General features: G+C 47.2%; 1 protein-coding gene across 1 annotated transcript; it reads right to left on the reverse strand.

Annotated features, from left to right (window-relative positions):
* Positions 1–4,223: 4,223 nt before the first annotated feature.
* Positions 4,224–11,220, reverse strand: LOC125537464 (F-box protein At5g25290-like). Its single transcript, XM_048700785.1, has 7 exons — positions 9,987–11,220; positions 6,426–6,485; positions 6,241–6,317; positions 5,982–6,146; positions 5,311–5,526; positions 4,584–4,671; positions 4,224–4,366 (listed from the first exon to the last, which is right to left on the reverse strand). The coding sequence occupies exons 1-7, from the start codon at positions 11,218–11,220 to the stop codon at positions 4,224–4,226; spliced, it is 1,983 nt and encodes a 660-aa protein (XP_048556742.1).
* Positions 11,221–12,011: the final 791 nt, after the last annotated feature.

A 12,011-nucleotide genomic window follows, 5' to 3' on the forward strand; every position in this document is an offset into this window, starting at 1 on the left:
GCTTGGCTTGTCATCGGGGTTGTGCACGATGAGAGCATTCTTGTGTGATGAAAATGGAGCATGACTAAACTATATGATTTTGTAGGGATGAACTTTCTTTGGCCATGTTATTTTGAGAAGACATAATTGCTTTGTTAGTATGCTTGAAGTATTATTATTTCTATGTCAATATGAAATTTTGTCTTGAATCTTTCGGATCTGAATATTCATACCACAATTAAGAAGAATTACATTAAAATTATGCCAAGTAGCACTCCACATCAAAAATTCTGTTTTTATCATTTACCTACTCGAGGACGAGCAGGAATTAAGCTTGGGGATGCTCTGATACGTCTCCAACGTATCTATAATTTTTGATTGCTCCATGCTATATTATCTACTGTTTTGGACATTATTGGGCTTTATTATCCACTTTTATATTATTTTTGGGACTAACCTATTAACCGGAGGCCCAGCCCAGAATTGATGTTTTTTGCCTGTTTTAGGGTTTCGAAGAAAAGGAATATCAAACGGAGTCCAAACGGAATGAAACCTTCGGGAACGTGATTTTCTCAATGAACAAGACCCAGGAGACTTGGACCCTGCGTCAAGACACAAAAGAGGAGGCCACGAGGTAGGGCGTGCGCCTACCCCTCCACCCTCGTGGGCCCCCTGTTGCTCCACCGACGTACTCCTTCCTCCTATATATACCTACGTACCCCCAAACGATCAGATACGGAGCCAAAAACCCTAATTCCACCGCTGCAACTTTCTGTATCCACGAGATCCCATCTTGGGGCCTGTTCCGGAGCTCCGCCGGAGGGGGCATCGATCACGGAGGGCTTCTACATCAACACCATAGCCCCTCCGATGAAGTGTGAGTAGTTCACCTCAGACCTACGGGTCCATAGTTAGTAGCTAGATGGCTTCTTCTCTCTTTTTGGATCTCAATACAATGTTCTCCCCCTCTCTTGTGGAGATCTATTCGATGTAATCTTCTTTTTGCGGTGTGTTTGTTGAGACAGATGAATTGTGGGTTTATGATCAAGTCTATCTATGAACAATATTTGAATCTTCTCTGAATTCTTTTATGTGTGATTGGTTATCTTTGCAAGTCTCTTCGAATTATGAGTTTGGTTTGGCCTACTAGATTGATCTTTCTTGCAATGGGAGAAGTGCTTAGCTTTGGGTTCAATCTTGCGGTGTCCTTTCCCAGTGACAGTAGGGGCAGCAAGGCACGTATTGTATTGTTGCCATCGAGGATAACAAGATGGGGTTTTCATCATATTGCATGAGTTTATCCCTCTACATCATGTCATCTTGCTTAAGGCGTTACTCTATTTTCATTAACTTAATACTCTAGATGCATGCTAGATAGCGGTCGATGAGTGGAGTAATAGTAGTAGATGCAGGCAGGAGTCGGTCTACTTGTCTCGGACGTGATGCCTATATACATGATCATACCTAGATATTCTCATAACTATGCTCAATTCTGTCAATTGCTCAATAGTAATTTGTTCACCCACCATAGAATACTTATGCTCTCGAGAGAAGCCACCAGTGAAACCTATGGCCCCCGGGTCTATCTTCATCATATTAATCTTCCAATACTTAGTTATTTCCTTTGCTTTTTTACTTTGCTTTTATTTTACTTTGCATCTTTATCACAAAAATACCAAAAAATTTATCTTATCATATCTATCAGATCTCACTCTCGTAAGTGGCCGTGTAGGGATTGACAACCCCTTATCGCGTTGGTTGCGAGGATTTATTTGTTTTGTGCAGGTGCGAGGGACTCGCGCGTAGCCTCCTACTGGATTGATACCTTGGTTCTCAAAAACTGAGGGAAATACTTTCGCTACTTTGCTGCATCATCCCTTCCTCTTCGGAGAAAACCAACGCAGTGCTCAAGAGGTAGCACGATCCATTTATGGACTGGTGCAAGCCTCTCGGAGTTGGAATATACGCTTTGATAGTGTGATCAAAGCATATAGTTTTATACAGACTTTTGAAGAAGCATGTATTTACAAGAAAGTGAGTGGGAGCTCTAGAGCATTTCTGATATTATATGTAGATGACACATTGTTGATCGGAAATGATACTGAATTTCTGAATAGCATAAAAGGATACTTGAATAAGAATTTTTCAATGAAAGACCTCGGTGAAGCTGCTTATATATTGGGCATCAAGATCTATAGAGATAGATCAAGACGCTTAACTAGACTTTCACAAAGCACATACCTTGATAAAGTTTTGAAGAAGTTCAACATGGGTCGAGCAAAGAAAGGGTTCTTGCCTGTATTACAAGGTGTGAAGTTGAGTCAGACTCAATGCCCGACCACTGCAAAAGATAGAGAGAAAATGAAAGGTGTTCCCTATGCTTCAGCCATAGGCTCTATCATGTATTCAATGATGTGTACCAGACATGATGTGTGCCTTGCTATCATCTTAGCAAGGAGGTACCAAAGTAATGCAGGAGTGGATCACTGGACATCAGTCAAGAACATCCTGAAATACCTGAAAAGTACTAAGGATATGTTTCTCGTATATGGAGGTGACAAAGAGCTCATCGTAAACGGTTACGTCGATGCAAGCTTTGACATTGATCCAGATGACTCTAAGTCACAAACTGGATACGTGTGTTTATTAAATGGTGGAGCTGTCAGTTGATGCAGTTCCAAGCAGAGCGTCATGGCGGGATCTACATGTGAAGCGGAGTACATAGCTACTTCAGAAGAAGTGAATGAAGTAGTCTGCATGAAGGAGTTCATATCCGATCTAGGTGTCATACTTGGTGCATCGGGTCCAATGAAAATCTTTTGTGACGATACTGGTGCAATTGCCTTGGCAAAGGAATCCAGATTTCACAAGAGAACCAAGCATATCAAGAGACGCTTCAATTCCATCCGCGATCAAGTCAAGGAGGGAGACATAGAGATTTACAAGATACATATGGATCTGAATGTTGCAGACCCGTTGACTAAGCCTCTCTCACGAGAAAACATGATCAGCACCGAGACTCCATGGGTATTAGAATGATTAAAATGTAATCTAGATTATTGACTCTAGTGCCAGTGGGAGACAGAAGGAAATATGCCCTAGATGCAATAATAAAGTGGTTATTTATATTTCCTTATATCATGATAAATGTTTATTATTCATGCTAGAATTGTATTAACTGGAAACTTAGTACATGTGTGAATACATAGACGAATAGAATGTCACTACTATGCCTCTACTTAACTAGCTCGTTGAATCAATGATGGATATGTTTCCTAACCATAGACATGAGTTGTCATTTGATTAACGGGATCACATCATTAGAGAATGATGTGATTGACTTTACCCATTCGTTAGCTTAGCACGATGATCATTTAGTTTGTTGCTATTGCTTTCTCCATAACTTATACATTCTCCTATGACTATGAGATCATGCAACTCCCGAATACCGGAGGAACACTTTGTGTGCTACCAAACGTCACAACGTAACCACCGTAACCAAGTCACCTCTGCTGTCAAAAGAGCCATAGCTCGCAACTCAGCCTCTGCACTCGAACGGGAAACTGCGGTCTATTTCTTCGTCTTCCAGGCAATGAGAGAACCACCAAGGAAAACACAGTGAGCAGAAAGTGAACGGCGATCCGAGGGATCACTAGCCCACGTAGCATCCGAAAAGGCCTGAAGCTGTAATGAACTGGAGCGAGGAAAGAACAAATGGAGAGAGATCGTGCCACGAAGATATCGGAGAACACGAAGAAGGTGACTGTAGTGGACTGAAGTGGGAGCAGAGACAAACTGACTCAAAATATGGACTGGATAAGAGATATCCGGACGAGTGACATCTAGATAGACAAGACTCCCAACGAGATGATGATAACGCGTCGGATTAGACAAGGGGTCACCATCAGTATCACGGAGGTGAACATTGAGCTCCATGGGAGTCTCAACAATGCGCTCGTCAGTAAGCGCAACACGAGCTAGAAGATCATGTATATACTTTTCCTGGGAAATAAAAAAGCCATCAGAGGTAGATGAGACTTCTATCCCAAGAAAGTATCGAAGAGGGCCAAGATCAGACATAAGAAACTGCTCACTAAGACGGGCCTTCACAAAGGCAATATACTCAGGGTCGTCACCAGTGATGATCATGTCATCGACATAGAGAAGAAGAAGAGTCCGACCACGAGCTGAAAGGTGGACAAACAGCGTTGGATCATGAGCACTCGCTGAAAACCCAGCGGCAGTCACCACAAAGGCAAAACGCTCAAACCAGGCGCGAGGGGCTTGCTTAAGGCCATAGAGAGAGCGACGAAGACGGCAGACCATGCCATCAGGAACTGAATACCCAGGTGGAGGCTGCATGAAAACCTCCTCACGTAGCTCACCACTAAGAAAGGCATTCTTAACATCAAGCTGAGACACAGACCAATGACGAACAGAGGCCACGACAAGAAGTGTGCGAATAGTGGTCATATGGGCCACATGAGCAAAAGTCTCGTCGTAATCACGACCATGCTCCTCCTGAAAGCCACAAGCCACAAGGCGAGCTTTGTAGCGCTCAAGAGATCCATTGGAGCGAGTGTTAACCTTGTAGACCCACTTACAAGTGATTGGACGAACACCAGGAGGAAGAGAAACAAGGTCCCACGTGCCGGTGCGCTCAAGAGCAGCAAGCTCCTCTGCCATCGCAAACTGCCATTCAGGATGAACAACAGCTTGACGATAAGTAGTCGGCTCGAGAACAGCAGCACCAGCGCTTGGAAAACTAAGATGATCAACAGGCGGAAGCGGACGAGGACGTAGGCCATAAGTAGGCTGAGAGGAGGAAGATGGCACATCAGTAGACGCGTCAGTAGACGCATCCACAGGACGCGAACGACGAGTATAATACTGATGAAAAGATGGAAAAATACGAGGAGGAATCTCCAAGGTAGACTCAGGGGATGGAGATGAAGAAGTCACCGGGGATGAAGGTGGAGAATCCGGTGACATGCGAGGTGAGGAAACCATGGGCGATGGTGAGGGCGAATCTATGATAGGCGGAGAAGCAGGGGTAGCACTACAGGTAGACAAGGGCTGAGGGGGAGTGATAGTTGTGTCGGGAAAAGTGAGGAAAGATATATCCTCCACTGAAAAGGTCAAGGAAGATGGGCGCGGATAGAAGGGACGAGACTCATCAAAAGTCACATCCCGAGAAATATGCATCCGACGACCGATAGGATCCCAACAACGATAGCCCTTATGCTCATCACTATAGCCTAAGAAGACACACTCAACAGACTGAGCGGACAGTTTGGTGCGTTCACGAGGGGCTAGAAGAACATAGCAAACACAACCAAACATACGCAGCGTCGAGTAATCAGAAGAACGATCAAAGAGACGTTCAAAAGGAACACCACCCTGCAGAGCAGTGGACGGCTGAAGGTTGATGAGATAGGTGGAAGTGGAGACATCCTCAGCCCAAAAGTGAGGTGGAAGAGAGGCGGCGATCATCAATGCACGAGCCGTCTCAAGAAGGTGACGATGCTTGCGCTCAGCCACGCCATTCTGAGCATGAGCACCAGGACAAGAGAATTGAGCAAGAGTACCCTGCTCGGCAAGAAACCCACGCAACATCTTGGAGATATACTCTCCAGCAGAGTCAGCACGGAACACACGAATAGGCGTAGAAAACTGAGTGTGAACCATGGCAGCAAAATGCTTATAGATAGACAAGACCTCACTACAAGAAGACATAAAATATATCCATGTGTGTCGAGAGAAATCGTCTATAAAGATAATATAGTAGCGATGACCTCCTTTCCAGGAAAAGGGAGCTGGACCCCAAACATTGGAGTGAACAAGGTCGAAAGGATGCTGAGACACATTCTCGCTATGAGGATAAGGTAACTGGATCTGTTTACCGAGACAACAACCCTGACAGTCTAAAGACACACCACCGGAAACGGATCCAAGAAGACCGCGTCGAACTAAAGAGGAGAGACGAGAGCCACACAAATGACCAAGGCGATGATGCCACTGCTGAAAAGAGCTGGTAGACAAGGCAACAGAGGCGGAGTGACTGGCGGTGGTAGCAGCGGAGGGAAGATGAAGCTAGTCAAGCTCCCAGAGGCCCTGGGAGTCACGGCGCCGGGGGCCAGCACCAAGAAGAGCACCAGTATGACGGTCTACAATAGATCAAGAGTCAAAGTTGAGAATGACCCGACAACCAGAGTCAACAATCTGACCACCGGACATGAGCTACATGGTTAGTCGAGGAACATGAGCAACATCAGGAACATGAAAAGATGAAGTGGTAAGAATGCCTCGACCAGTAACAGGAAGAGATGTACCATCAGCTGTAAGAACATGAACAGGAGAATCAAGAGGTCGAGCAGAGGACAGAGTAGATGAATCATGAGTCATATGAAAAGATGCTCCAGTATCAAGAATCCATGGAGATGTACCTGCTTGTGTAGAAGGTGATCTCACAATGCCAGAAGAGTCAGTAGCAGAACCAGCGAAACCTGTCGATGGAGAACCCGAAGATGGAGCTAACAGACCTTGAAGTCACACAAGCCCTTGCTCGGTCAGGGACTCAACTGAAGAGGTCGTCGTAGAGGGACCCGACAATAGTGAGTCAGATGCAATCAGCATGCGAAGTCGCGCAATCTCCTCCTGAGTGAAGTACACAACTGAAGTAGTCGACGTAGTAGCACTCGCAGAGCAGCGGCCACCACCGCCTGTGGAAGCCGCTACATGTGGCGGTGTAGCATGACCAGTAGCGTCTGCAAAGGCCAGTGGAGGAGACGAGGCCGCAGTGTCTGCAAAGGCCGGTGGGGGAGACGAGGCTGTACGCAGACAAGCACCAAGCGCCAAAGGAAGACGCGTGTGCGAGGCACAGTCGATGGAGTCATATGCACCAGCACATCCGGTGAAAGTCGCGAAAGGAGTCGGTGTAGAGCAACAATCACTATGTGCGAAAGTCGAAGGAGGAGCCGCAAAAAAACGACCAGCACAATCTGCGGAAGACGTCGACGAAGACAACGTCATGAACGGACGAGCACCAAGCACCGAGAGATGATGCATATGCGCGACGGGACCAGTATAAGAAACACCGTCGATAGGCAACTCGGAGCAATGCAAAGACATTGTGCTGAACAACGACACTTTTTTTAGAACACAATCAGCCTGACGCACCAAAAGTACAGAACCACCTCGCGTGTGCACACCAGCCAATGGGTGTACAGGAGCCAAGCAGCCACCAGCAGGACGAACCAAAACCGTGGCCCATAGCAGCCACGCCCAGGTCAACTGACAATGCAGCCTCAAACAGATGGCAACGGCCACGCACAGATCTCAGCGGTGGCAAACGAACGGCGGCTGGACGGTGACGGAGGCAGACAGCGGCCGGAGGATGCGGGCGTCACCCACGCACGTCCTTCCCAAGACAAGCAGCGGCATATTGCAGCGGCTCGATCTCAGCGGTGGGGCACGGACAGAGAAGTCCTTCGATCGCGCCAGTAACGGGCGGAGGAGTCCTGCGGCGCTCGGGCTCGATCTGTAGTCAGCACGAAGGAGTCCGCCGGCTCGATCTGAGTGCTCGAGGCGGGCGAATCGGATCCAGACGAGGCGGACTGACCGAGATAGGAGGGAGAGAAAACGCGGCGGCGACGGAAACAGCGACAGCCGGCAAGAAGAACACAGCGGCACGGGGAGAGGATCAAGCACGAGTTGCGCGTGCTAAAAAAACCTAAGCTCTAATACCATGTTAGGAATATGCAACTTGTATTCCCATGGGGCCATAGGCCGGTATATATACATGTATAGGTGCAGGAAATATGCAGAAAACCCCTTATACAATGGGGTAAAGACAAAAGGCTACATGGCTATATATACTACTCTAACAACCGGGTGATTATAAAGTGCTCTACATGTGTCTCCGATGGTGTTTGTTGAGTTGGCATAGATTGAGATTAGAATTTGTCACTCCGATTGTTGGAGAGGTATCTCTGGGCCCTCTTGGTAATGCACATTAATATAAGCCTTGCAAGCAATATGACTAATGAGTTAGTTGCAGGATGATGCATTACGGAACGAGTAAAGAGACTTGCCGGTAACGAGATTGAACTAGGTATTGAGATACCGACGATCGAATCTCGGGCAAGTAACATACCGATGACAAAGGGAACAACGTATGTTGTTATGCGGTTTGACCGATAAAGATCTTCGTAGAATATGTGGGACCCAATATGAACATCCAGGTTCCGCTATTGGTTATTGACCAGAGACGTGTCTCGGTCATGTCTACATAGTTCTCGAACCCGTAGGGTCCGCACGCTTAACGTTCGGTGACGATTGGTATTATGAGTTTATGTGTTTTGATGTAACAAAGGTAGTTCGGAGTCCAGGATGTGATCACGGACATGATGAGGAGTTTCGAAATGGTCAAGACATAAAGATCGATATATTGGATGACTATGTTTGGACATCGGAAAGGTTTCGAGGGAGTTCGGGCATATACCAAAGTACCGGGGGGTTACCGGAACCACCCGGGGAGTCAATGAGCCTTAATGGGCCATAGTGGAAAGGAGGAGGAGGCGGCAAAGGTGGGGGCGCCCCCCCCCAAAGCCCAATCCGAAATGGAGGGGGGGCCTTTCCTTCTCTCCTTCTCCCCCTTCCTTCCCTCTCCTACTCCAACTAGGGAAGGGGGAATCCTACTCCCACCGGAAGTAGGACTCCCCCCTTGGGCGCGCCTAGGAGGCCGTCCCTCTCCCCCTCCTCCACCCCTTTATATACGGGGGGAGGGGGCACCCCATGGACACACAAGTTGATCATTGAGCTCTTAGCCGTGTGTGGTGCCCCCCTCCACCATAATCCACCTCGGTCATATCATAGCGGTGCTTAGGCGAAGCCCTGTTCCGGTAGCATGATCATCACCATCATCACGACGTTGTGCTGACGAAGCTCTCCCTCGACACTGCTGGATCGTGAGTTCGTGGGACGTCATCGAGCCGAACGTGTGCAGATCACGGAGGTGCCGTACTTTCGGTACTAGGATCGGTCGATCGTGAAGACGTATGACTACATCAACCGCGTTGTCATAACGCTTCCGCTTACAGTCTACGAGGGTACGTAAACAACACTCTCCCCTCTCGTTCATATGCATCACCATGATCATGCGTGTGCGTATGAATTTTTTTTAAAATTACTACGTTCCCCAACACTCACATGTTCTAGTACTGAGCGACCCTCCCTATGGGTGTTGGTAGGGTCGCTGTTGTGGACTTTATGGAATGTTAATAAGTTGGTGATTGAGCACATTATCCCGCTTCGTGTGACTGACGCCATATACAAACTGTGCGGCTTTCTACAGCTCTAGAGGTCGCTTAGCAAGCGCCAGGTCCGCCTCTCCATTGACAGGATGATCGTTGCGCTCCGCTCCTCCGCATCAAGACTTGCTCTGCTGCTCCCGCCGTCACTTCCGCCGCCTCCGCCGGAGCCAGATTAGCTTATGTTTTTTGCTTTTGGGGCTTGTCGTGCTAGTTGATCCCCCAACAAGACTTTTGTCTCTCGTACTGCTGTGTGTGTGTGCATTAACCAAGTAAGTATGTCCTACCTAATATTAACATGTAATTTATATCTTGACTAATATTAATGTGCAATACAAGTAATATCCTTGTCTAATATAAATGTCAGCATTAACCAAGTAAGTATGTCCTACCTAATATTAACATGTAATTTATGTCTTGACTAATATTAATGTGCAATACAAGTAATATCCTTGTCTAACATTAATGTGCAAATAGCACGTACCAATTATTATACTAGTAAAACAAAACATGCTAAACAATTCATAAAAAGGAAGACATTTAAATTTAGCAAATTTAGCAAAATTTGCTATAATAAGTTATTGTAGCTTCTGCCCACAAAATTGGTAAACTTGGTCAACACGACCCGAGTGGACCATTTTTTTAATATCCTAGAAGCAGGCTACATAACTATAATAAGTCATCTATTTGTACAACCCCAGTTCATCCTTGCAAGATTCGGTGTTACCCATATGGGATTTGGCCAGCTACACCAAAGCTGAGGTAGAATCTCTTCCCTTTTGTTGTTTTCCAAGTTGATAACACCTATATCCCGGCAGTAATTCTTATACTTCCAAACATATGCCTCATCATCAGTGAAATAGACACAATTTGGCTTCAGCTGAGGGAATTCGTCAGCGCTACGGTATTGCGACTGGTTACACCCGAGAAATAGCACTTGATCGTGCAAGTCGTTTATTAACACAAGGTCTTTTGCTGCCATATCAACCTTATATAACAATATGCTGTTAGTCACAAGTATGGCCTCCTCCTCCTTATCATCAGTATCTTCGAGTTCCAAAATCCTGTGAACTTGCAGTAGATCACCGGATGGAGCCTGGAGAACGTACAGCCGGCCTTGAGTATAAGTCTTCATGTCGCCTATAATTCTATTCCTTGTAATGGTAGGACTGTGGAGATCAAATGTATTGATTTGTCCAAAGCTCGTGAAGGCATACAATAGGCCATTCATGTAGATGCAGTCTTCATAGTCATTACCCCGCGGCAGCAATGTCCACTTACAATCACCTACTCTTGCAAACGAAAGTTGTGATTCGCTGTGGATGAGAACCACAATGTAGCTTCGTGTAGACGGGTTAGCAAATATGTATGCCCTGATGTAGAACAAGTCGCGAAGCTTGTCCAGAGCATGGGTTGACTTATGATGATCATCCAATTCACAGTCTAGCTCAACGTCATACTTTGGCTCCCACAATTCATACTCCTTAATTGTGCCTGCATCGTCAAAGACCGGCTTCACCCTCTCGTTGGTGATCACTGACGGGAGAGCAATCTGTTGACAGGTGATCGGATTGAGAAGGTGGAGCTCGGATTTCTCGTCAGCGGTGATCAGCCAGCCGTGTGAGGACCCAATCAGATACTTGCTGTGGATGGGTGGATCCGGAAGAGTTAGACTGTAGACCCGCTTTTCCGCGAGGCTGTAGAGACAAGCTACGTTGTGAGCGGCAGATTCAGAGGTGTAGAGAAGGCAAGGCGTCTGGGGCCGTTTGTACAGCTCAAGCTGGCTGCATAGGCTGGTATAAACAGAGCGCCATGAGGAGCAGACGGAGCCCGCACGCTTGAGGTCCGGGATCTCCAGGAGGGCAAAGATATCCATCAATACGTCTCGCGGCAGCTCCGGCAAATTTCTGACCACAATCTTGGTCTCCATCGGCGGTGGGTCTTTTGGCTTGTAATCTGATCTGGTACAAGGCACACACACACCCCGACGGAAGGCTGCTCCCGGCTGTACTTATAGGCGCTAGGTGAACCAACGCAGGCCGAACCGAATAGGAACGGGGGGGGTGACCTCACTTGTAACCCGAGTAGGAAACGGAGGCCGAACGGGAACACGAGACACATTTGAGACAGTTGGTGGTCGCTCCTACTCTGGTCGCTGCACTCAGCGAGGACCCTGGGACGCGGCGCTGTGCAGGTCGCCGGAGCCGGAGTCGCTGCTACCAAGGTCCAGTCGGGGGAGGCACCGCGGTGGCTGAGCAAGGAGAGGATGGGGAGCGCCGGAAGAGCAGCACGCCGGCGACCTGGATGGGCGGCGTGCGGCAGCAGTAAGAGGTGGGGGTCGCGAGCTGCAGCAACACTGGGCGACGGGGACAAGCGACAGAACGGGGCGCCGCCTCTTTCATTTCTTCAGTGAACAAAGCATAAATGTGCAGCTCCTATGTATTACTAACATTTTATCCTCAAAGAAAAAAAAGAATGAGTTTAAATGAAGAAAGAACACGTCATCAAGATTTGAAAGTAAGGTGTGGCAAATAATCAATTTCAATGTAAGTAGTGACAAATTCTCAAAAGTGTCAAATTTAGGTGTGCCGTGACGGTAACACGTATGCATGTGACGGATTGAGGGGTGGTAGTGCAAGATAGGGATGCAATGTAGTCTCAGAAAATATAAGGAGTAAAATGTTCGATATATTCAGCGCTACTAGATACCATTTTGCTGTA

Source organism: Triticum urartu, chromosome 2 (assembly GCF_003073215.2).
Source record: "Triticum urartu cultivar G1812 chromosome 2, Tu2.1, whole genome shotgun sequence".
NCBI classification, from domain to species: Eukaryota; Viridiplantae; Streptophyta; class Magnoliopsida; order Poales; family Poaceae; genus Triticum; species Triticum urartu.

Excerpts from the sequence above, each read along its gene's own strand:
- LOC125537464 (XM_048700785.1), bottom strand. The coding sequence starts at position 11,220 with ATGGAGACCAAGATTGTGGTCAGAAATTTGCCGGAGCTGCCGCGAGAC. Across the intron at positions 6,486-9,986 it reads TCTTGCAAGGATGAACTGGG|GTTTCGCTGGTTCTGCTACT; the intron begins GTTGTACAAATA and ends CTCCATCGACAG. Across the intron at positions 5,527-5,981 it reads GCAGTGGCATCATCGCCTTG|AATGGCGTGGCTGAGCGCAA; the intron begins GTCATTTGTGTG and ends GCTCATGCTCAG.